The sequence below is a fragment of the Phalacrocorax aristotelis genome, chromosome 8 (genome assembly GCF_949628215.1).
Source record: "Phalacrocorax aristotelis chromosome 8, bGulAri2.1, whole genome shotgun sequence".
NCBI lineage: Eukaryota > Metazoa > Chordata > Aves > Suliformes > Phalacrocoracidae > Phalacrocorax > Phalacrocorax aristotelis.
In genome coordinates this window covers 34413528-34440332 of record NC_134283.1, presented here as the reverse complement: position 1 = coordinate 34440332, position 26805 = coordinate 34413528, and the positions used below count along the sequence as shown (strand labels likewise).

Below are 26805 nucleotides of genomic sequence, written 5' to 3'. Positions count from 1 at the left end.
AAGGGTTCCTCTGTGGCACATTGCATTTTAAAATCACTGCTGTTTTACACCCTTCTCTTTCTAAAATGCATGCAAGCCACTGCTTGTGAAAGTAAAGGCCCTTCATAAATGTCCCCTTCCCACCACTTCTGAGGCTGTGGATGCACAGATTTTTTTTCTGAGCAGCAAAACTATTGTAGCAGTTGCCCGACTCCCAGCTCACACTTGTTCCTGCTGCTGCAATACTCAAAACACCCTGCTATAGGTGCAGCTGTCTTATAAACTAGACAGGAGAATTGATGAACATCAAAAGCAACCCAAAGTAGTGGCAAAGGACATTTTAAACCCAAAGATGTATGCTGACCCTGTTCAGCATCCTGCGGCCCCAGAGATGACCAGGGGGAACAAGGAGGTTGTGTAAAGGGAAGCGGGCAACCTGCTTAGTCTTGCTCCACAGCTTGAAGTGTTCAGGGTCCGCAGTCCTGGTCAACATTGAGAAGGCAATTCTACTTTACCACTACTCTCTCAAATCGAGCATGCACATTCTGCCTTCTTCCAAACTGCCTCTCATACCTGAAAGAAATGCTGAACACACCCACACACCCCGGCAAAGTCATTAGCTCTCAGTACTTTCCCTGCTAGGATGCATGCTCTTCCCTCCAAAGTGTCAACAGCAGTAAAGAAGGGGAAAGCAGCAGCCCCATCTTGCTGTACAGCACTGCCTCCTTGCTCCCTTGCATCACTCCTCTGACTCAGGCAAAAACAATCGAAGGAATTGTATCAAATGAAAGAAACCAGCAACAGCTAGCTTTGCTGCTTCGGAAAGCAATCTTTCACACCACTTCACACAAAACCAAGGGTTTCTCTTCCTCGGTTTATTTTGTGCTTTATGGGCACCTTCACAGTAACACTCTGCTTTGCATGGGTCCTTTCAGAGTAAAAACTGGAGCAAACACAGAAGAAAACACCACTGAAGAGCAAAAACAGCTGGCTGTGAGACTTCAGGTCAATGCAGCATGAGGTTATTCACATTAACTCCCTGCCCCTCTCTTGTAGAAGGCTCTCAAAAGGGAAACGGGGAACATACTCAAGTGCGTATGCATTCAAACTCCACTTAAACTTAAAAATCAAACCAAAGGTTTCTCCAAAGCTTTCAACTCCCAGCTCTGAAGTGGTTACTATGAAAAAAAGATGTTTCTACTGCGCTATAGTCTATAAATCAATGCAGCAAACCTGTTCTTTTTCCGTGTGAAGGTTAATAAGTGGATTAAGCATCCAGGAATTGAAATAATGTGCTGTGTTTTCAGCCAGGAAGAGCTGTTTTCTCACTCATATTTACAAATTGAATATCTCCTCCTTGAAGTTCCAAGTTTAAAAAGAAAAATGCAGCTAAAGCTGCCAATTGTGCAACAGTCGTGATGAGGCTTTACAGACTTGACAGCGCTGCTAAACCAAATGACAGAAAGTGGTAAAAGAGAACGTGAAGCAAGGCTTTGAAAAAGATTTAAACATTTTGCAGTTTGCATCTACATTTTGAATCCTCAATTCCTTTTCCAAAGGACAGTAAAAGTTGAAGTAATTGGTGTAATAATTGACTTTTGTCTTTTTAAATTTCACATGGATCAAGGCCTAAAAATGAAACAATTCTCTTCCTTTTGCCAGACAACTTACTAGACCTTCTAAGTATCTGGCCAATCTTCAACTGTGATAACTACAGAGCAAAGGGACCTTTCTTGGTTTGAGTGTAACATTTATAAGAACTTTGCTCATGTAGCAGGGCAGCAGTTTATCTGTCTTTCCCCAGCACTGCACAGATGTATGCCTCCCAGGAAAAAGGCATTTCCCAAGAGCAATAAGTCATCTTTCCAGGCATGACAGCTCAACAACGGACAGAGAAAATGCTGAGCGGCATGGAGGCAAGAGATAGCAGAGGAAGAGAAGCTGCCACCCTGCTGGCTGTCTCCAAGCAGCCACCAGGAAGCAAGGTGAATTCTGTGTCCGAGCAGGGAGCTCACAGCCTGGAGGCCACTGGTTGAAGATCCTAATTTAGACGATGTCTTCCTACAAAAAGCAATTACTGTGCCTGAGCAGAAGTGAAACAGCCAGAGCATTTCAGAGGTTTCTCAGCAGCAGCAGGTACTTTCTGAGGACAGATAGGGCAAACGGAGCATGCACAAAGTTGCTCCATGAAATGGTTTTTGAATATGAGTTGGTCTTCCCCACCACCTTGCAGGAGTTTCCTTAACTTTTATGGCCTGCAAGCTCATCTCCGTACTACTGCTTATCATGTTGACAGATATGCTTTGATAGTCAGACCTCCTCAAAATTTTCATAACTTTGCTGAAATCTAAAATTAGACAGCCACAGTCACCAAAATACCATTTCACTGTCATTTTAAAGAGACATCAGAAAAACCTGACTGAGCATTCTGTATCCACATACCAAAAAATCACATTTTTCAACGTTTCACATGTGCGTAGACACATTATAGAAAAAATGTGCTGTAATACATTACAGAAAAAAATCTTTTGTCAATGAAAATTAAAAAGTCTCTTCAGACAAATGAGCTACTGACAAAGCAATTCCTACAGCTGTAACCCCCTAGCAAAGGCTAAGCAATGGATACAGTACCTTGCAGTCAAGGGTGGGAGAAAACACACAAGGATCTTTCGGCTTAATGGGCAGCAGTTTACAGCAGCAGATTCAATTTAAAATGCTAAACATGCCACAGTGAAATTTACTGCAGATTCTCTCAACCACAGATTCATCAATAAAACAGTTAAGTCCAATATAGCCATCACACAAAAAGCGCTGCAAAAATTCCACTTCTGGAGCTACTTATTAAGCGAGATGTATATTAAATGGTCAGTGTTAAACATCTACTATATAATTTTGTTTAGATAGTTCCACATTATTGTACAAATCTAAAGACTAACTCCCGAGAGCCTGTTAACTACCTTCCATTGCTTCTTTTCCCATCTACATTTGGAAGCTCACTTTTAGAGATTAATGTTTTGGAAGCCTGGAAAATCAGTTATGAGATGGATACACAGGGCCTATTGCCAAAAGCTCTTTTACAGTAACATCCCGCCACTGGCATTCACATGCAGCACCTCTTGGATGTTAATAAAGGTCAGCCATGCAACATGAAGAGTCTTAGCATTCATGAAGGAACAGGGTTTGGCAGATATTCCTGTTTAATAGGTAAAAACACCACAGCAAATGCATTTTCTAAAAGGTGATGCACAAAGTCTGCAACAGAATAAAATTCATACCTAATCATTTGAATTAGAGACCATGCTTCAACTTGACTTAGAAAAAATAAGTGTGATTTCACTCCAGGATAGCATAAAGAAATCCTCTTCTGATACACGATCTGGCTTTAATACAAACCAGTTCATATGCCTGTAATATACAATAGTTTATTAAATTAATATGAAGTGACACAGCTACTAATGGCTAATACAGCCTTAAAAGGATTGCTGGCACTTGGGTGCTAACTTTCCCTCTCCAGGACAGAGAACTGTCTGGTTTCTTTTCAGTAAAAGCATTGAATGCTATTTTCATCCTTAGTTACTGTTTCTACAAAATAAGCTACTGTGATCACTCCTCCCTTCCCTCACTCCAAGTCATATGCAACCTCAGGCGGTTTTGCTGTACAAAGCGGGTCTGTACACCCTCCTCTCCCCCTGTGAGCAAGGATTGGGCTGGTTGAAATGAATATATACTGCTCAGCTTTCCCATCATTATTGTGTTCCTCAGCCCTGCAAGGAAGAAGAAAATGATATTCCGGTTATGGTTTGTCCCTACCACCCAGTAGAGACTGTGTTGCCCGTCCAGTCTCAACCACCGGAGACAACTGCTTTAGGCAAATCCTGTATTTCTTGCACCAGCATGATCTTGCTATGTAAACTTTTCATAGAACTATTGCAGAAAAGAAGCTAGAGCAAGGGAAAACCTGCCAGCCTGAGATTTCCCCAAACAGCAGAACAAGCTCAGTAAGAATGGAAACAAGGTAATACCATCCACTGAAAGAAGTTAACAGAACATCATTCTCATAAAGGTAACATAAACAGTCCATCAGTGCTAGGTAACAAAGCACACTGATGCCTACCATCAGTAACCTGCATGCCAGACCAACACTTCTGAGCAGACACAGCTTTCATTTCCAAAAAAGCTTCAATAATTCTCCTGATTTACTTCGAGGCCAACAAGAAAAGGTGAAATACCAGCTGCAGCAAGGAGCAGAAGTCTTCCAACACTCCCAGTGAGTTACCTAAGCAGTATAAAAATCTCCTTGGGACTTCTTGCAATCAATGAATGCAAATCAATGAATGCAATCAACATTAAAGCAACACTGATGTCTTGCCAAATGCACCTGTGCTATGGGCTGCTCTCCCATTTACCCTAAACCATACTATTTGATCAGCTTTAGCTATTACCCTCTCTCCCCTTCCCCTTGCATTCCCCAGGTCTTGAGCAACAGCAGAAAAGTCTTCATTTACAAATAAAAATGGAGTTTTCAACACAGCTTTATCAAGTGTAACTAATAAGTGCTCACACAGTACTGGCTAAGTACTAAAAAACCAATCCCAACCTGCTCAGTAAGGTGCACGTGTATCCTGATGGTCTGTTGAACCACAGTACTGCACCAAGACACAGCTGAGTACTAAAGGAATGCAGGTACTTGAAGTGATGTAATGTCCTTCCAGACAGCAACAGTCTCCAAAACTCCAGTGCACATGAAGAGGAAGCAGTGCACAGAGGGATGCAGGACTGCAGGCACAGCCATTAAAAGCTGCTCTTTAGTGTAGGGAACCATCAGGCCCAAAAGCCACAAATATCACAGTATGATGCATAGTTATAGCTCAACAAGGAAAAAAGTTTTGCTGGAATTAGAAATTTGTGTTTGGACTGGGTTGAGTTAGACAGCAGAGGTGAAGCATGCTTTCCTCTACACCACTGCTGTTGGCTTTGGGTTTTTTTTTGTTTTGATTTTTTAAAATGGTTTTCTGTTGAAAATTTCACCCAAAGGGAGAGAAAATGCTCTATTCAGTGGCAAGAACATTTCAGTAATTTCATCTACTGTTCCCCAGCATTTAAGTTAAATACTCACATCCCCACTTTTCACGATCTCAGGAGTTACACACAGCAAACGTGACAGTTCTGCTTGCACACAAAGAGCCAGCACTGCAAGACTGCTCAGGGAAAAAGCATGCTGTGAGCTACAGGAGCTATATTTTTAAGGCACAGAGAAGCTGACTGCTCCCAAGCACAAAGCCACTGGGCTTAGAGAGGTGCTTTTATAATTCAAATAGTATTAAAGGAATTAAATCCAGTATACTGGTAACCATGCTGCTGCAGATAGGTATCCATTCTGAAATTTAAAAACTCCACTTAACCCCAGACAGATTCTAATTAATGTTAACTACTTTCAGGACAAGTTCAGCTCAACACTAACATTTGGTGCAGACCCTAATAAAACACTACACACTCCAACATTTCCTTTTTGATAGCTGAGAAGCATGTGAAAGTGTTCCTCATTAAATTTATATGGACTCATTAATAAAATATTGAGGATGTGCTACTTTAAGACACCAGAAAAAAAAGTATAAATTGGCGATAACATTCTTTCTATTTTTAAATACGTCCCACAGAGGCACCCAAGATAGATGAGAAGTGCTAAGCCCCCCCCCCAAGCTTATTTATTTAGTACTTCTTATGTGCTATTTTTAACCATAGAAGACAGCAAAAGGCATCCATTAGAAAATTTATATTGGTTAGAGTTCTCTCTCACACAGTTAGACAAGTTAAATATCTGGCTAAAAACACAGTGTTAGGTAGAGATGGTTTGGGTTTTTTCCCCTCGCTTTCCTATAGGTTACTGGAATAAAAACCAATTTAATTTTTGCAACATCAGCTAGGCCAGAAGTTGTACCTGCAAACCTTGGTCAGTCCTACGCACCCCCCAGCCCCTTCTTCCCACAGGCTTTAATTTTGTAAGTAATACAGGGTTTGAAAACATATACAACATGCTTACTGGACAGGTACAGTTCAAATGGAGATGTATGGGTTTGGTTTAATATTTTTAAGCCTCAGTTATGCACACAGAAATTAGAGGAAATGCCATAGTCTCATAGTATTGAATCATTTTGCAGAAGACCTATCCTTTGGGAGAGGAAAAAATTAAAGATTTTTTCAAGAGTTAAGATAAATTCCTTTAGCTGATGTTGGTTTTCCTTAGGAATCAAGATTCTTTGGTGAGCTAAGAAATCAAAGGAAGAATGTTCCACCCTTGTCTGTCCCATCACAAATACAAGTTTTCATGCATGAAAATGCCAGAGCTACTTTGTCTATTTACTTGGGGGGGTGGAAGTCTTGTCTTGACTTCTACATGTCATCTTCCTAAATGATTGCTTTCTTTGGGGAAATACAAAGTCTTTTCATGCACGGCCTGAGTAGCAAGTTTTCCCTTTTCCTCCCATTTGAAGAAAGCAAGCCTAAACTCCAGGGAGGCATGCCGGCACTCCCTAGTCATTTCTACCAGGGCTCCTGGTGCACCAGAGGACAAAATTGAATATAGGCATTTAGGTGTTATTTCAGGAGACTCTGCAAGCATTTTAAGTCTCCTCCTAATTCTGTTACAGAAGACAGCCAACTGGATGTGTATTTGCTGCCTGGCCAGGTAAACTTCTATGGACTAATAAAAGGGTATTAAATAAAAAAAGAACTTTCAGAGGTGACACAGGTCCCCTGCCATGCTCCGGGTCCCCGCGCAGAGCCCAGGACAGGGTTCAAGGACAGACCACCCATGTGGGGCGCAGCATTGCTCAGCAGTTACACTATCACTTAGATTTACCTGTGTAAGTCAGGTAAGCACAGGACTGGGTACTTAATGCATATGCAGGAGCTGGATTTCTTAGCAGCTATTTTCCCTTCTTTTTAAATTTTGCACAAAGTGAGTTTTTGTAAACAAAAACATTGAGGTTTTTGGTGTCACTCAGAACAAGGACAGTTTGTTTTACCTGCCTGGAGATAAGCTAAGTTTGCTGATAACAGGCATTACAGAGCCCATAAACAGAAGGCTTTTATTCATAACCTATTCATACATGACACTAACAGTGCTTGATGACTAACATATACTTGAATTTCTAAAAGAAGTAGCTTTCTCTGTAGTGGAAAGGTCACATTGCAGAGAACTATGCAAGCAGCTGATGCACAAGACAAGTGTCACCAGCAGAAAGTTGCACAAAAAGCAAGCAAAGCAATTTTCTGAGTACAAAAATTACTACTAAACTCGAGATCCTGAATATTCAAATATTCTCTGTATTGGGAATCCGGCATCAGGCCAGGCCTGGCTTGGGGAACAGAGCCTCTGATGTAAGTTTGATTCCTGACTTATTTCTGAAATATTCTGAATATTCTGCATGTGGGCCTTAGAAAGCAGACTACAGTCTGCCAGTATTAGGCAGGACCCCAAGCAAGTTGTCTGCTCAAAAGTAAAATTTAAGAGTTCACATACTTCTTCCCCCTTAAGTGTTACATTCAACGCCATTAAAAGGGCTAATTTCCAGGGCACACCATCCATCCTACATTCCTCAGACTGCCCAAAGAGAAGAAATGCAAGTTATCCGCCCAGTTTCAGATTTTTGCTTGCAACCAGAAACTGCTGGGACTTAAAGCTTTAAACTCTGTCTCAGCTTAATAAGCAGTTATTCAAAAAACTAAGAAATGCTATTTTCAAAATTTGGGAATGTTGAAACTGTACATCAGCCATCCTCTCTTCTCATAAGAGAGGCACACAGAAACACAAGTGACTCCATCTCAGAACACATTCTTCCAAGCAGACTTAAACATTCCCACCTGAATAAAATCCTCTTCCACAATTACAAGTTGTAATGCCACTCTAACGAGAGGAAGCAGAGACCTAACATATCAAAGGGTTTCTTTGCATGATCTGATGCCGTAATTTAACATTTTCCCTGTAAGTGCTGTTCATATGTATGCTTGTGCAACATTTAAACTGAATACATAATCTCACATTGTCAAAATAGCTCATTACTGGGGTCATGTCAAATTCCATAACCACGTTATACAAATAATATCCCTCTCACTACAAAAGCATGCCTGTGATTCAAATTTTCATTTATTAAAAGAATTATGTTTCTATCAGCCTTCTGTGTATGGTCACAAGCAGACTCAGACCCTCACTGCAGAGAGTAAGCATTCACACAGTAAGAGACAATTCTTTACCCTAAGCTAAAGTCTGATCTGGAGAGCAACTCATATAAGCAGTAGGAGACAGCAGCAGAAGGTAATATACAGTTTGTTAAACCTGCCTCGTACATAACATTGAGTTTTCCTAGCCTCTACTATTTTTGTTTTAGCAACTACCTTTGGTCTGCAAATATTCAACCTCAGGGATATTATTTCCATTTATGTGAATGGGGACTTAAAATTTTATCAGTAACTTCTGTTATCAATTTTGCCAGACCCCTCTCACCTATACAATTCTCTCCAGCTCAAAAGCTGCCTAAACACCCAGCTTCTTCTAGGATATTTTCAGCAAACCAGCAAAACACAAACCTCCTTGAAAACAAACACTGATCTGGAAAACCACAAAAGATCGCCCATGAATTATGGAAAAGCCAGGCTGTGTTGCAGCACTGGAAGTTTCTACCTCTCAGCAATGCTGCAGAGATCCTGAGTGCTGAACAGGAGAGCAGAAAACATGCTGAGCCATAACAACTAGTAATGTTTCACACTTTAGTACAGGAAAAGACAGACAGATCCCCAGATTCACCCCTTTCAAACTAAATACATGATCAATTATGACTTTTTAAGGAAACTGAGGTCCTAAACACCACCAATAAAAGAACCAAGGTAATATGAGTAGTCAATCTTATGAAGACTAGTTACCCCAGAAAGCAAGGTACACATCCTTCCACATCATCCTTTTTTTCTTCCCAGGAGACCCTAATCAGCACATGTATCTTTTATACAGCATTTAGCTCTACGTGTCTGGAACAAGTTCATTATTTGGTGCAAGCCTCTTCATGCCCCTTCTGGAAGAGAGGACACCAACCAAAGCCTAACCAGAACACACGCCTGCTTCAGTTCAGTGTGTTTTGTTATTCATTGGTAATGGGTTGGGGTTTTTTTTTGTGTGTGTGGGGTGGCTGTTTTGGCTGTGATTTGTTTTGGTTTTGCTTTTTTGTTTGGGGTTTGGTTTTTGGTGTGTGCTTTTTTTTTTTAATATAATTTCAATCTCAATTCTTTCAGGTCACTGAAGCTACAAATACATTACATATTTTTTTTCCTTAAGTACAGAACTCGAACCGCATGCCTATTGGCAATAACGGGGAGTCATTAATTTCAGAGGGTGCAATGCAGGAGAACCGAGCTTGAAAAAAATCAGAATTCAGAACAGAGTCAAAAGTAAAGCACCTGAAATAAGTGCTTACAGTTTATCTTGTACAAGATCTTACAGCTGATTGCCAGCACCAAGTTTTTGGGAAAGATTTTCATACTCTTCAGAAAACAGATTAAGAAAAACCCCAAAATAATTCAAGTGCCAAAGAAACCCATAAGAGCAGAGGGAAAAATTAATCTACCCCCTCACAAAGGGGGGCTGAAAAAAATTTAAGAGAACTGTACCTGTGAGCATGCAGATGTTTCAAGATATTACAGAAAGTCTCAAGTGTTGCCTGCAGAGATCAGACTCTTAAATTTTGTATTACACCATGTACCTGATCATACATTCAAATTTAGGTAACAATAGAAAGGTAGCTTTTCTTGGTCCCTCTACATACTAATGTAATTTTGCTTTGAAATGCCAAATAGGAAGACATTGTGCATAGTGAAATACAGGTATTTAAAACTATTGCACACTGTTTCAATTAATTTGCAGGTCAAAAAAAAATTTGCCTTAACCTACTGTTACATTTAGGCCACATCCATCTTAGATGAACCTACCATGTGGTAGTGTTATATTTGCACCATCAATGATTGCTTGTGCCAGTTCGTGATCATTGCTTTCGAAAGCATGCGCAGCAGCCTTGAGGGCATCCCAAATCTCCTTGCGACCTTCAAAAGCTGGTGCTGTATCCCAAAATTCGTCTCTCTTACTGCGCAACTGTCCGTCTGTCATGGGGTAATCGCTTTTCCATTTTGGTTTCTCTTTTTTCAAGGGCTGATTACGACCAAGAGCAACTGTGGAGGAGAAAGAGGAAGGAAAATTAAAAAAAAAGGTAACAGCACAAAATTAGCGAAGTGCCCCCTTCGGTTATTCTGTTTAGGATCTACAGAGCTCAAGTTTACTTTTGGGCAATCCTAATCCTTTTCTTCCATCTCATTGAGGCATCACCTCCCTTCCCCTGGGCTCCAAGTTGGATTTACTTCTTAGAAAAATTGAGGTGTTACCTCCTGCTTCCTGATTTCACCCACACCCTTGAGCAACTTCTCCCCAAGCTCCTGGTAACTCTGCATCCCTCCACCTGTGCCATGTGCGCCTGGCTGAGAGAGTCACACCCGACAGACATTTTCCAAAGGCTGTAGCAGCGGCATAGCGAGACGCCCCGTATCCCACCACCAGGGTGCAATGAGACCAAATTGCATCTGTATCTCTGCTCTACACTGCTAGTGACACTCCCTGTTCAACAAACGTAATACTTTGTTAATACAAGAGTTATAAGAGGCTAAAGACTCTTTTTGCGTCATCTCCTTTTAAACAGTTTTAATTCAGAGTAAGTGTATGTAGAAAAGCAAATAAGATGCACAAAGGCTAGAACTGACAGAGACAGAAATCCCTAAAGAATAATCCAGGAATTGATCAAGCTTTAAAAAGTGGTTACTTCGTTCAAAGAATAAACATGAAAGCATTTGCTTCATTTTAACTACTGCTATTTTTTGTGTAATAGCCAGTTAAGATAATCACATAGGTATAATGTTGGCAGATGAAAAACTACCTGTTCACTTTAAATTGCAGCACTACTGAGACCATGATAAACCCTTCTCTTCTGTTTATGTGAGTTAAGGTGTTATTTCGACTTCTGTTGAAAGGAAAAAGAAAGCAGACTTCTGTGCACACCAGGAAGAATTCCTCCCTACAAGAGTTAAAACCCCATTTCCTTCAGCCCCCTCCTAACAGGGAGAAGCTTGCTGCAAATGGGACCCTGTGAGAACAGTATGGGGAAGAGAGCAGCGGCAAACCACAAAAACAGTTCTCACCACGGCTCAATACCGCAAAACCTTGAATACATAGTTTAAATGTCTCCAGAGGAAATGAAGTGTCCTTCAACAGTTAAAATAAACTTAAGTGTGTTTGCAGCTGAAAGTAAGCAGCCCCTCCATGGGACAGGTCACAGAAACTGGGTGACAAGTAATGAAGGCTCTTGAAAGACAGGTAAGCTACACAGGACTGAAGTCAATTTAGGATCCCACCACATATGATGCTGGACAGCCACCCCCTGCTATGCTCTCCCATGAAGAGCCCTTGCCATTCCCAGAGAGCATATGAACCCCGGCTGCTGTCAAGCCAGGGAAGCACAGAGAGATGCAGTCTGTCACCCCACATCCACATTACCAAGGCCAAAATATCTCTTAAAGAATGAGACACCACAGCTGCTGCGATATCAAAGCTTGTGGAGCAAAGCTGCTGGTTATCAGGTGCTCCTGGCTAGTTTGCAAGGATGGGAGAGCACCAGGACAAACACAAGGGTTAACATTTAGCATTTTGTATCCCATGTACATCCTTAGAGTTAATAAGAAATGTTTCCCTTCTCCAGAGCACCTTATTTTTCTGGCAGAAAGTTGACAATAGCTGACAAAAACCCTTGTATCTCCCTCAGTCTTACTCCAGCTCTCAGTTTTCAATGGAAGAATAGTGTAACATCTAAATATTCTTCATGGTTCTTCATCTAGACTTACACTGTATCTCTACAGTTAACTACAAACCATATTTATGGCAAAGAGTGTGTGTGGGGTGACAGACATGACTGAGAAGACTAAATGTCAATATATTAGAAATACTCATTTCAGGTAAGCTGTAATATTTTTGCAAAATATTATTTAATTCAAGTACTCCCTCTCCTTGATTTTTTTTTCTGCAACAAATGCACTCAGGTGTTTTTAGAACAGCACTTGACACCAAGCATTGGGTCTCAGGGTTGACCATCAGTGCCTGGTGTGCCAACAGGCATTTCAACTTCACACAGGCTTTAAGGAGACCAAAACATGCGCACAAGGTTAAACCTCACACCCTTATACAATCTGACTTTATATGACCAAATGACTACCTACTTTGACTCATAACTCAAGATGACATTCACACTTAAGCTGAGACTTAGGTCATTGAAATTAGGATATTTAAAAGAACTCCCAACGGTAAGGTGACATTGCCAACTATGTTAAGGCATGAGCCTTCTTCAGATTAGAAAACAAAAAAAAAACCACCGAACAAAAAAAAAAACCAACACAAACAAACCCACACACACCCCCCAAAAAACCCCCAACATAGTAGAGGATATATTTGAATGGAAACAAAGTCAGATCTTAAAAATGGCAAATTACAATTGCATGGCACACATGCAATGACTCCAGCTGTATTCTGTATCCCATGCAGAAACTAAAAATAATAAACTTCTGAATCCTTTCAAGGGACCACAAGCATTTATTGCTTTTTGTTTCCATGGGATTGCTTCCATGAGATTGCTTCCATTTGCTTTTCAAAGAAGTGCTGACCATTTAACAGATTTCAGAACGGCAAACCCAAGTGTTTACAAAACACCAAGTTTCCTGGCAAAGCCCAACCATTTCTAGCCCAAGTCTCAGCTGAGCACATACAAGCTGAGAGCCGATGGTCCAGCCTAAAACAATGGTGAAGGAGGCTGCCCAGACAAGACACATTGCATGCATTAAACAGTATATTATGAAATTGTAGAAACATATGTGGTAAAACACCAAACAAGGAATCGTTTCCTTATTAAGGCTCAGGAGTCAGAGCATGAAAATTTCAGACAGACAGCCTGAATGGGACACTAAGAAATTTTGGTCAGTGGGCATCTTTTCCATTCTGCCTTGGCTAACATCTGTTTGCATGTACACTCAATGAATGCTAATTTATCCCACAGGGCCCTCTCCTTCTCCCCAAACATGAATTATGAAAGCAGGTTAAAGGCACTTTGCACAGTCCCCAAGCACTGCAGCGTTTCCTGTACACAGCCCTGCCTGCCCGTTATTCAGCACCACTGCAGAAACTGCAACAGGCCATTTCTCCCCCTTGCTTCCCCACCTTGCCTAAGACAGCATCTGAATATATTGCCCTTCATTAGACAAGAACAGCAGGGGAGAGACTGAAGAGAAGAGATCCTAACAGTCTAAAATAACTTGTCCCTGGAGATACAATCCTTCCTACACAGACAGCAGCGATGATAAACCCAGTAATAATTTAGTTTTTCAAGTTCAGAAGAAGGATAGTGGAAGAAAGTGACTCTACAAATGCCTCTAAAGCCAAATGCACTCTAACAAACCATCCACCTCAGTACTAAGCCTCTAAACACAACTTGGATTTGCAAACGAGTATTTAAAAAGGTCTGTAGTGTGTTTAACACTTAGAAGTGCTTCAAGAATCCCCTAAAAGCTTTATGCCCCCCACCCTGAGGAAATGTTAATCTCTCTTTAGCTGTGTGGATAGATAGAACAGAAGGGATACAAGAAACTTAAGACATGTAAAAAGCCTAATGTGTAAATGGGCCCAAATCTCTCACTTTCCACCTCATGTTTTACTCACTAAAGAGAAACATCACTACATTAATTTCTCCAGTCAAAGTTCTGGACCACATCAAAGGACTTTCCCTTTTCTGTAATAAGGCTGATAAAGACAGTCAGAATAGGCAATGAAACAAACATCAGCAGTCTGAAAACACTTTGTCAGGTATTTACAGTATCAGTTTTACATTCCTCACTTTGGAAGTAAACTAGAACTCAAAAGAAAATGTTGACTTCATTTAAGGCCACGCACATCAGAGGCAAAACCAGCTTGCAAGATCTGGAAGAGAAAATATCATCCACATTAATTTTTCATCTTGCATCACTTCAACATTAAGTAAGAAATTATTAATATCCTACTTGAAAACATAAATAGTTTTATAAATGCCAAAATGGCATGTTCTCTCTGAAGCAATACTGGAAGTTGCCCATCTCAATAGATGGCAATGGTTGATATTTTTGGCAAGAGATTTCTTTAGAATGTCATCTGAAGACCATTAACAGTCTACTTTTGAAAATGAAAGATCAGCGTATTGGTGACACTTCAAGATAATTCAGGCTGCTCTTGCTTCAGCAGCTCACAGATATTCAGGTGGTGATGTGCATCCCAAAAGAGGGATAAGAAGTTGCTGACAACCTGCTGGACCTTGCTTAAGAGCAGTCTTTCTCAGGGAAGAGCAACTACACAGGCCACAATGTGACCCTACAAAGTGTTTTGCTATGCTGGTCAGAGAGGTTACTGTGAAGAGATTACAGATACTCTTTATCCTCCTGGACACTGCACCTGTTCTAGCCAAGAGTTGCCTTAAAGATGCCTCCTGTGCCATTTCTGTTCCCCTCCAGTCTGAATTGCACCCACTAATTGCAAGGTATGCAGAGCACAAATTCCAAAGATCATTTTTAGGGCTTGCTAAGGTCCATTCAGGTTAACAGTAGCAGAAGCAATAGCTAAGAAAGTAAGAAGTCCTGATAATTAGTAGCTGCATAATGAACTTCCCAGGGCTCAGCATGCTGAGAAGAAACCCAAACTTATCTGGTTAGGTGCTCTGGGATACAGCACAAGGCCAGGGCAGGAAAGGGGACTGCAATGATGTGCAGTAGGCTGGAGAAGCAGGCAAGGAGAGAGGAAAATCTCATTTGAGCTCAGCATCCACCCGTCCAGCCCATCTGCCAGGCAAGTGACCCTACACATGCAAAATCCAAGCACTGCTCAAGCCCCACCCCTTTCCTAGTTAAGCTTCCCTTATTAGACCGTTTAATACCACAAAGCAACATAAGAACACTGTCAGACAAGCAGTTGACTGTTTCTGTCTCATCAGTAGGATTTAGCAGCATATAACGTGTTTTCCCTTCACAGGTAGGGCAGTACCCTGGGATCCTTGAGGTAACAACTACCTTCTGCCCCACTAACCTTAGCTCCTAGCAAACTACAAAGTCTTATTTTTCAGAAGGAAAGGTATATTTCTCCAGTCCTTGCAAACTATTTTGTAATCTGAATTATGAATATTTGTCTCCCTTCCCAGCAGCTTCCCATCAAAGCTATGGCATCAGTAAGGTTATCTACACTTTTTTTGAGTGAGCTTATGCAGATAAACCCAGATATTTAAATCAGTTTCTTAACAAAATGTCAAAAAGTGTCTATGTAGAACTTTTCTTTTCAACAGCTGTTGTGTTTGTTACGTTGCTATCACTGTGGATCACAGTATTGCTGCCTCCTCCAAAGCAGACCAGATGAGAAGGAGCAGCTGGTAACGGAAGAGTCTCATACTAAAAGCCAATATCCAGAAAAAGCATTCATAATTCCTAGATTATACACCCATAAACTGTAGCACTCGATAATCAAATTGGATAATACTTCTGCCCCAAAGGGCTTACTGTCAAATCAAATAATGCAAATCCAGAAGGAGACATTTGGACTGGACATGCTCCGTTTTAGGACTAGAGGCCCAAAGCTGTTGATCTCCATGCATCCACCAGCAGCTATGTGCTAGAACCGCAAGAACAGGGCCTTTCTGTGCTTCCACATCCCTGCAGGTGTGTACGAAGACTGACAGACAACAAGAAACAAGCACTGGGGAAGGCTGGCATGAAGGGACCCTCAACATCAAAATGTTGAAATGACACTAGTATCAGGAGAATCTGGCATGATGTGGTAACATAATTTTTTTTCTTTGTTTTGTTTAGGAAACTACCTAAAAGATGAAGACAACTGCTTAATTGTTAGGAGATGAAAAAGATTTTGAATGAACCGTGAGGAAAGGAGCAGGACCACCCAATAGAAGTGCTGAAAGAAGGACAGAAAATCACCAAACCAGTTTATCTGAATGGGAAAGATGAGACAGATGTTCAGAAGTGGATCTCAGTGAAAAAGATGGGACATGATGACTGTCAGGCTCCATGGGAACACAGATATGATAAGCTGTCAAGGAAACAAAGACCAAGACCTGCAGAGGCTGAGGCCAGCCAGCAGAATGTGGCACAGAGTTACTATTTGGTTTGCTTAAACTATAGACATGCACAGCTTCAAAGCTATATCCTCCAAGGGATACACAGTTTGAGAAACAGTAATGGGTAATTATTTGAAGACAGTCAGGAGAAGTTAAATATTATACAATTGAACTAATAATCAAAAATATTTTCTTTACCAAATTGCTTCCCTGTTGAGGATCAGTTGTTAACAAATATTTTTCTAAGACAAATGAAATGCAAAGTAACAGCTGATTACCCATAAAGTTTCTTTTAGTAACAGTCCCAAAGGTTTCCTTCCCCACAATCAGTGAGTAGTACTCTAAACAAATGAGCCACATTTTAAATCTATTTTGCTCAAATTTCCTCATAAGGCATCTTGTAATTTTGTATCAATATAGAGATACAGTTCATTTTAATAATTTTCTCTGCATCATTCTCTAGTTCAATCCTTTCAGTAGTCAAATTACAATTTGGAGGAAAAGTGTAAATGAAATGTACAAATGAAAGGTGTAGAAAAACAGCAAAACTGGTGAGAGGCAGGGGGAAATGTATGGCATCTAAGTAGACAATCTGAATTACAATAAATAGCAGAGATGTACACAATAATGGGAAAAATGCCAGAATCTTACCTGTTTAATGCTAGTTTTCAGTATTTTTATTTCTTAAGAAGATTACATTTCTGCAAGATGAGAACAGTATTTTGAAAAGCAAGTGTCCCCGGACAGTAGTAAAAGACTTTCAGCCTTACAAATTAAATATTTCACGGAACAATTAAGTTTTCCTAACAAGGAAATGAAGGAGCACCAAGATTTCATATGAAAACTAAAGGAAATATCTATTAGAACAGTCCTAAGAGCATTCAGAGCAGTATAACGTTTCTGTGGACCCTGTGGGACTGAGAAAGACAAGAGCTTTCCAAATGCTTTGTGTAGATAGATATAAAGACAAATGCTTGAAACTGAGTTAAGTTTTAGGCTTTCTCATGAAGGGAGACTGGGGAGATTGAAATGAACACTACAAGAAACACTACATTTCCTAACAGAAGTTCAAGTTATGTCTTTAAACAGATGTGTAATAAAACATCAGGCTACAGGCTCAAATCCAGGTTAAAGGTGTACAAACCAGTTAATTTTGAGCCAGACAAGAAGTAAACTTGTGGCCTGAAGCTTTTTAGAACAGCAAACCTAGCTAAGATGAATCTGCGCACAAGAAGTAAATTCACCAACCAGCCCCAGGGGCTATCTCCCCTTTCTCCTACCCGGAGCGGGGACAAAGGAGGCAAGGAAAAAAGGAGGGGGAAAAAAAAATCAGATGGAGAAGGGGAAGAACCAGCAGGGGACAGCAAACTGATCACCAGTACCATCATTCATTCATGCCACCCCTACGCTCAGAGCCAATCAGGCAAACAGTGCTGTGTCCCCCAGATGCTACTCACCTGTGCTGGCACTAGGGATGTCACAAAGCATTGTTCAAAGCAGGAATAGGGAATGGGCCTTCTCTATTTCTCCTCAAGTCTTACCCAACATATTCCTCCAAAGGAATTAATTGCATGGAAGAAACTATAGTGAATAAAAATGCACATTACACTGGTAATTACAGGCAGCTTGGACAAGTCATCTGTGCATAATGCATCCCTGCATCTCCACATACAAGGCACTAAATCTTTGCTGAGTCAGTCCAGAGGCTTCACAGCATGAGATATAACATGAGATGATGAGGGCATATGAATGTGCTGGACAAAGAAAAAATGACTCATTACCAGCTATTACACTGTATTTTCCATTTCTCCCATTATTTTCAACAGGAACTGCAGAAGAAATCAAGAGCACTTGATATTTCCAGGAAGCTCATCACCCTTCACATTTCAAAGAAGCCAGCAGTATTGCAGCAAGAAATAAAAGCTTTGAACTTTTGAGATCTGCTCCCTGATGGTATACCAGACCCAAACATCCCACCTCATCCCAACACACGTAGGATCTATTCAGATTACCAACAGCCTTGATGTATGCTTTGAGCTGGGACACATTGTGATAACATAAGTTGCTTTTGCAGAAATTTAAACCATATCAGTGTATTTTGTCTAACACGAGGTGCAAGAGCCAAGAGCCAGCTGGCAAGAGGTGAACCTCAGCCTCCCGTCTGTTTGTGCAGGTCTTATGAGGACAATTCCTTAGCTCCCAGAGCTGCAAGAGCAGGACGGCAAACCTCAACAGTTACAAGTGCTCTGGCTAAGTGGTGTCTGAGACAGCAATAATAGAAACAAAGCCACTGTGAAGTTCTCTATTGTTATTTGCCTGAACAATTCAAACAATATTTTTCAAAGGAATTTTTTTTTTTTATTCGTCTCCCACCAAAAGCTCAGCACTATTTTGTAGCATTAATTCTATGGCCTTATTATTAGTTTACAAAAGCTTTGTGGTTACTCCTAAGCCTTGCCTGCCCACCCAGCTTCCTGCTGGAAGTACAGGCAGAGTATTTCTCAGTTATCTTGATTAAGCTCATGATTCAACACCTCTTCTCCTGACAGATAAAAATGTCTGAAGGGAACGAACATCTTTGTAGAGTCACCACCTCAAATCCTTATTGCCTCAGTCAAGGGGTGACCATGGATGAAGAAGGAACACTGCCAGGCAGGGCAAAGGCCAGCTGATGCCCATCTGTCTCTACCATCAGAGCAATCTTGGGGCCACAAATTCTGCTTCTGCAGCTGGTGGAAAGAACAGCAGTAGCTATACTGGCTGCTCAGTGTCAGCTTCAGCCACACACTGAAATTCTAGTAGCACTACGGTAGAACAGCTTTGAGGAGCAGACATTATCTATGCAATTACCTGTCAGCACTGTTTACGTTAGAATTTAAACTGCTCCTATCCCTGGTAGATGCATATTTTCAGCTGGATGCAGAATGGGATAACGATTGACCCATTCCAAAATCATGCTGTGCAAACATCTGTACCATCTACAGTGCACAACTAGACTGTCTTTTTGGAAATCTATGACAAGAACTATTAAGGAAGCTATCAGGAACATGAGAAATATTCTATTTGAGATAGGCTGCATAAAATACACACTACTTTTGACTTCTGCAAAGCATAGCTTAAGTTAAAACTCAGTTGCTGCCGAGAGCTTGGCATTGACACAGCTTCTAACATGTGAAACAAAATAAGCATGGCACGCAGCACAGCAGAGCTGGAAACAGCTGTGGGAACCCAGTGGGAAGCTACACAGAACTTACCTAAAAAAACAACACCAAAACCCAGTGCTTTCTGTCTCACATCATGAGAAAGAAGACAACTCAGCAACTTCACTTTTAAAGTGCTAAAACCCTTTTGTATCTTCCCCTCAATTCAGTTAACAGGCAAGCTTTAGACACATCAGATAAAATCATAAAGCAGAGAGTTCCTCCGACTGGACAACTCCACGCCAGTGTATTGCTGTGACACAGGCACCCGCTTGCTGCCCCACGCCAGCAGGATGGATCAGTCTCATCTGCTAGCATGGATTTAAAACAAAGAAAGATCTAGTGTTCCCAGCTGCAAATTAACATTGTCCTGGCTCAGAAGCCCCTTCCTCCTTGATAAAGTTCTCCCTCTGACCACTGCATAACATGCATCTATATGAACTGCTAATGAAAGATTTGTTTACTGGAGACTTATATCCCTCCTGTCAAAACACTTAAAATTGGAAGTGCTCCTCTGCATTCTAACAGCCAAGTTCTATGTGCTTTGAGCAAGGCATAAAACAAGGTCTGGCTCAGCAGCATTTAAAGCTAAGCTTTACTTTTATGTGGCCCTAAGCCATGGGAGCAGCGCAGGCAGCACCAGCCTCTGTCATGCAGCCACAGAATGACCACACAGGGTCATCACAAATTCGAGAGTTCAGTAAGTGACAGACAGGGGCATACGAACTGCTGTACATCTGGTCTGTGTTTAATGCACCACAAGTACTTTCAACGCTATAGTACAATTTTAGATTAAAAAAAAGTCAAAGGCAGCCTTGCTTCTCATCTTGCCAGAATTATAAAAAAATATTAAGCTGATAATTTTCTTTAAGCAATGCAGTCGGCTCCACCCCGACTAGGTGCAACCGTGCTGAAAGCCAGCCGGCACACCCTCGTCAGCAGACTAACATGCAGCCTGTGTACACAGGATGCTGCAACTTCTGAAGTCTTTCTCGATGATGCCACCAGTAAGTTTACTTTATTATGACAAGTAAGCCCAGACTTCTGCAGCTCTTCGCCCATTCACTGGGTCAGGAGGAGCGACACCAAGGGAAGAGCAGGAACACTTCAGTGCCCTGACAGAAACAAGTTCTGCCAGCACCAGAGAGATTCAGAACTAGTTTCAACGTAACGTAAACCTTTTTAGATCACCACTACAGCTCAGTGCTACCTAGGAAAATTTTACAGTCAGAGATCCTAGAAATCCATAGGGTTCCCCTACAGTAGAATTGCTTAGGAGGAGCTGCAGAAGTCAGCACAATTTTGAGAACCCGTCTCACCACAGTGTTACTTTGCATCAGGCTATGTTGCATTAAACCCTTCCACCAAAATTTGAAATTTAACACAGTCTATGTAATATAAGGTGTAATGCACAAGACAAATGGCCAATTTAATGTTCCTAATGAATACTTAGGTGAACACGGCATTGCTTAACATGTCACTTCTGCCATGCACAGCAGTCACAAATTCCAGAAGGAAGTGAACAAAAGCACGTTCAAGTTGGTAACTGTTTTTACAATGACCAATGATTAAATTAGCTTAGTTACAGGATCTAACACCATGTCTTGAATTTATTCCAGTGTCACAGTTATTGGCAGGGATAAAGTTTCACATTAGCCAATTAACTAAATGCACTATTACTGTATCTCAGCTACTTAAGCTCATCAGTCAATTAAGAGCTCAGTATAAGCTCAAAATAGGAATGACACACACCTGACACATCCCAAATATACATTATCTTGATGATTTAGTTTTACAGTTCCATATTACTTTTCACAGGTGCCATTTGGAGAACTGAAAGGCAATTTCTCAGTTTAAGGAACAGGTGAAAAACATAGCAAACATTTAAAGATTTAATCTAAGAAATTTTATTTGTCAAAATGATACTTGCTCCTTTACTAAGATCTATTTTACAAGGTAGCTTTTCACGATAAAATTACTATTTCCCACTCATTACAAATTACTTCTGTATCAATTTTTAGATACTTTCAACTTGGTTCCCATTTAAGAAGTGTTTTATATTAGTACCTAACTAAAATCTACCATCATTTTTCCAGGGACTATGCCCTGGTAACTTCTGAGAATTGCGTCTGCAAGCTGAACAAGGCAGACCTGTGGGCACACAGCCATGCTAAGCACCTGCAACTACAGACAGATGTGTAATGGTGGGATAATGCATTCTCGATGTTCCTCAGATGTCAAACTTCTTTCTGCAAAGTAATCTCTCAACCAGCTCTCAACAGTAGGTGGTAACATCATCTTCAGTAGCTGTCAAGTCAGTCCTGCCATACACAGCACCAGCACACCAGTGACTTAGGAGCAGAAAAATCGAGTACCCCACTTGTTGATGTTTATTCTTTAAGGTCACACAGCCCAAGTCATGACACCACAGTATCACTCGGGACTCCCCCAGAACATGAACCTGGTTCTCCGTCTACCACCAAGCCCATCTTTTTGGAATATTTGTCCTTTCTGGCAAGTTTACAGCCACAGGATAAAAAAAAACCCAAGGCCTTGCAAGGGTGAGACTTCATTTCTGTGTCAGGTTCAATAAAAACAAACAAAAAAGTAACCCCAAACTAACAGAAAACCCTCTATATTTCAGCTGCCCTTAACAAAAAAGGCTCTTCATCCACAGAGGAGTTTTCTACATGCTACAATATTTTAACTAGCAGGACTCATCCTCCTCCCCTACTGTCCCTTCTTTCCCATCAGGAAAAAGCAATTCGTCACAACATTAAAAAATTAGTATGAGCACAGAAGCTAAATGTTAGCATTACTGAGCTTTCTGGTTCCCCCAAACAGCAAGGTACCAGAAGACCTAGGTCCATTTTAATGTTCATACATTTGACTGTGCACACTGAACTTCTGCCAGGCAGATATCTGACCACTGATGGTTTAACACCCCAGTGAAAAACCAAAAACATTAATTTACTTCTCGTCTATAGTCAATAATTTCTAGATCCACAATCCAGTTAATAAGCTTGAAATTTATTCATGAAAGTACATATGCTCACACTCTACGCAAACTCCAGCCTTGAGTCAACCGAATGTCATCTAAAACAAGTGGGGAAAAAAAACAGCTACAGTAAAATGATGCAAGTTAGATTTTTAAATAAGCAATTTTGAAACTAAACTCCTATCTGTTCTTCTGGACTACCATTCTCCAAGAAACTCCAGCACCCAACACTGGAGAAAGCTCAGCAGCTCAAAGGTCTACAAATGGATGGAAAGGCCGATCAGCATAAATGGCTCAAAGGTACAACACTTGGGCTTCTCAGCCAAGAGTGATATGGAGTAATCAGCAGCTATTTTGGGATGCTGAGAAAGTCTATTGCTCCCTACACACCCACCAGAGATTAGAACACATGGTAAAGAACAACTGAAGATAAATTTGGAACTATCTGCTTGAAAATTAACTCCTACCAAAAAATGTGGTGGGTCCAACCCTACATTTGATTATCGCCCCATATGGACGATAGGAGTTTGCCTTAAAACAATGTGTAAAAAAGCCACAGAATCTAAAGTGGACACTGGAATCTGCTTAAATGATGAAACGAAAGCAGTTACTTACAGGAGCTGTGGGGACCCAGGAACAGATTATAGCAATTGACTGACAGCTCTGTTCTCCAGCTGAAGATGCTGGAGATGATAAAACACAGGAGGAAAACAAGAACTAGACCCTGAAAGAAGAGCACTTCAGAGAGAGAAGGTCCATATTAGGATCACCTGAGAGCAAGGATAAAGACTACCTTCTTCTGAGTAAAAGCAAAGTTGGATAATTTCCCCACCACTCACGCATGTGTCCCACCCCATGTCTCAGTGTATGCAGTTCCTCTCCCATGCCATAAGGTGCCACATCCCTTCAGTAGACTGCTGCTCTACCCTGACAGGGTCACGCCAATCCTTTGCCTATCATTTTCATAGACATTTAGTTATGCAGATCTTGCAAGAAAGGCTAAAACATGCTATGAGTTGAGTTTTTAGAGTTAAAACTTGTTTTCAACTGCATTCTCCAAGGGAAAAGATTTTAGGGACAGAAGGAGCATCAAGCAGAAGCAGAGAGTTCATCACAGAGGTTGAACAAAGATCCCATTTGTTTTCAAATACAATGAAAGGGAAATATACCATACCCAAAAGTTTAAAAAAAATTGTTTCTACTAACTATTCTTCTGTAATTGGACTAAGGACTTAATGAATTATGTAACAAAACAGTACAGAAAGTAACTAGTTTAATTATAATAATTACATCGTTAATTAGCACAATTACCTTTGTATAATCCTTCTTTTGATGGTAAATGCAGAGAATTTCCTCTTTGTGCACTCCTTGTGTATAACATGAGATGGCAAGAACGAGGAGCATGAGGATGATATGAACATGAACTCTACATTTAAGAGTTCGGGTGAGGTTTTTTTGTTGTGTTTCTGTTGGTTTGGTCGTGGAGGTTTGTTGTTTGTTGTTTTGTTTTTAGCAGAGGACAAGTTGGGCATATTCTTTAAGTTTAGTTACTTCTATTGTTGTTCAGGTTAATAGTGATATAGTTTACAGAACAGGCTGGATATTAAAAAGCCTTTAAAAGTCTTCTTAGTAGATGATGCTTCAGAACCACTCAATATAAGGCAGTTATTAACTTTCATCTGCAAGCAAGATTTCTTTAAATTTGCACAAACTGTATCTACAGTATATTATGTGCTATTTACTAACAATGCCCAGGCAACTTCAGAAGACCAAGCTATGCCCAGCTATTTTATACATATCTACCTCTTAGCTATAAGGAACTCCTACCTTTCAAGTACACCTTTTGTTAAGAAAACCATATTTATCCCAGAGTTAGAGACAAGTAATAATACGGGAAGACACTAGTGCATTGCTTAGATAATTAGAAAGCTATCATCTGTCTTCCCAACCTAAAATGAAAAATATGCAAGCCTTTTTTGCAACCTGTATATACATCTGTGTCTCATACATCCAGGCAGAAATAAAACTCTACTCTTAAATGGGAACACTTGAACAAAATAGCCTTAAAACCATCTTTTCAAGGCCATTTTAACCCCCTGTGTATGTACTCAGGAAAAAAAAAATAGACCTATTATAGCCTGTAGTCAAGGATTATTGATGCAATCTGAGTTTAAACATTTAAGCAAAGGTACCCAAATTTGGAGCATAAACAAGGCAGCCTCCTCTGAGCAATGTTGAGCACAGATGTCAGCTTCTGCTGTAAAACTCATTCTGTAGGAGCCTGCTACTCTCCATGAGATGGAAGGACTGTGGAGTAGGCACAGGAAACTGCCCTCTTCATTTAAGTTGCTCAAATGAAGATAGATTGAAGTAGCCAGAGCCTTTCCACCTTTAGCAAATTCATTTGATCTCTTTCAAAAGTCCCTGAGCACAGAAGTATTTAGCTTTATTAATGGATTAAACAATGCTTGTTCTGTACCGAAGGACAGCGTTTCCAACAGACACACAGCACATCTCTTAAGTAACTCCTCTGCCTTCCAAACAAAGGGATCACTATGGACAATAATTTCATTTAAAACACACTCAATTCTCAACAACTCAGCTAAAAACTGGCAGTGCAATGACTATGTTGGCAATAGAACTGGCTGTTAGGTATCCAGTAATAGCTGAAGTAGATCTTGACCACACGCTACGCTTGTCTTCTCTAAAAATGTACTCACCATAATGCTCAAAGGAGCTTATCTCTCCAGTGTCATCATCTACTCATAAGCAAAAGTAGTACCATTTCTCAGGACAGATGTACTTTTCCTACTTTTTCCACATAATTTAAGACATAGGTACTGTAATAGCAGATGAAAATAAATGTATGTTGATTCTGGATTTGAGAGTTAAGTTTCTATAGGAAAAGTCTTTGGTTCTGAGTTAAGGCAGAACTCCACATTATTAGACAGACCCTCTTCTCACCCCTTCTCTCCTTACTTGAAGGGAAAATAAGCCTAGCTTCAAATTTAAGGATAAGAACTTCAACTGGTAATGAGTGAGAATGCAAAAAAAGATTCTTATTTCAGCTGCTTGAAAAGAGGAGCCCAGATCTCCCATGGGTTTTCACATTGTTGCACAGGTAAAATTATTTTGTTTAGGTGGAAGGACTTCTGAAAGCATTGAAAAAAAAAACAAAAATACCAAAACCTCTGATGGCTGGCTATAGCAGTTAAAAGAAGAATTCACAAAAGTGGCTGGATGCAAGTACATTGCAGATTCACCCGGCTTGTGGTACTAATTACTGTGCCCTAATGAGCAAACCACAGCCATGAAGTGCTGCTTCTGCAGCTCTGATCCAGGGTACCTCAAACCCAAGACCCAGCATAACTGGGGCTGTATTTGGGGCTCCATCACAGTAGCAATCAAATTGTAAACCTGAAAGAAACCCATTTAGATCCCCCAGCAAGTAGAATAAATACACAAAAGAAAGTATTTACGTTTCCTTGCTTGTAAAACCATGTATCAAGACTAGGGATGGAAAGCATATGGCTGGGACTTGAGCAGACCAAGCACCTTTGTTCAACTCAGGCCAGGCCCCAGGCAGTGATTTCTTCCAACAGCAGTTTCCCTCCTGTTTACTTTTTAAGCTGTAGCTTTGGTTCATAAAATCATGGCCAGCATTCAGGACCCTCCCTGTTACAGCAATATTTAGGCACTACTAGCAACAGAGGCTATTAAAATAATAATCAGAAAGGCAATAAGAAACAAGAGACTCTTGCTGTGGGAAGAGTAATCTTTGCCAGGGTACATCCAAGATGAATATCAACTACTTAGAGATGGTTGGGAAAAAAAATCAAGTAGGAAGAATAATCCTCTTTGAATGTTCTCTTCATACTAGACCTGCAAGTTTGATCTCTAGTACTCTGAACCAATGCCTATTTTTATAACAGATGTAATTTCCTCTCCCCGAAGCACAGCATTTTCTTCTTGGCTATCACAGAAAAGCCTGTGTCTTCCACTTTGTTAGATACCTACACCTGGAACAGCAGGAGCTGATCCAAACTGTCCAAAGCTTCTCAGTCCAAATTGCCACTCCAAGAAAGCCATTGAAATACATATGTTTTCAGCAATCACACTGCTTGGAAAAGCTAGTCCTAGGAACATTTAAAGACTAGTTAATAAAGTACCTGATACTTAGTTAATCAGCTTCAACTATATTTCCACAGAAAGAGCAAGCTGTAATATCCCTCCTCAAGTCAGGGGAGGGGAAGTTGTGTAATCCAAAGGTTTTGACCTGTGTAAAAGCTAAGGATAAGCATGAGAAAATCTACCAGAAAATGTTCACCTCTGAGTAGCACTCCAGTTCCCCCAGTTGAAAAGAGCTCATTCACAGGGCTCATTATTGAGCACCAAAATTTACTTTAACACATAA

General features: G+C 40.6%; 1 protein-coding gene across 1 annotated transcript in view; it reads right to left on the bottom strand.

Annotated features, from left to right (window-relative positions):
* UBTD2 (ubiquitin domain containing 2) overlaps positions 1-26805 on the bottom strand; it is a 55185-nt gene that overhangs the window by 15535 nt on the left and 12845 nt on the right. Inside the window, exon 2 of the mRNA XM_075102413.1 lies at positions 9955-10191. Within this exon, the coding sequence (XP_074958514.1) occupies positions 9955-10191 (237 nt within the window). The remainder of the gene's footprint in view (positions 1-9954; positions 10192-26805) is intronic.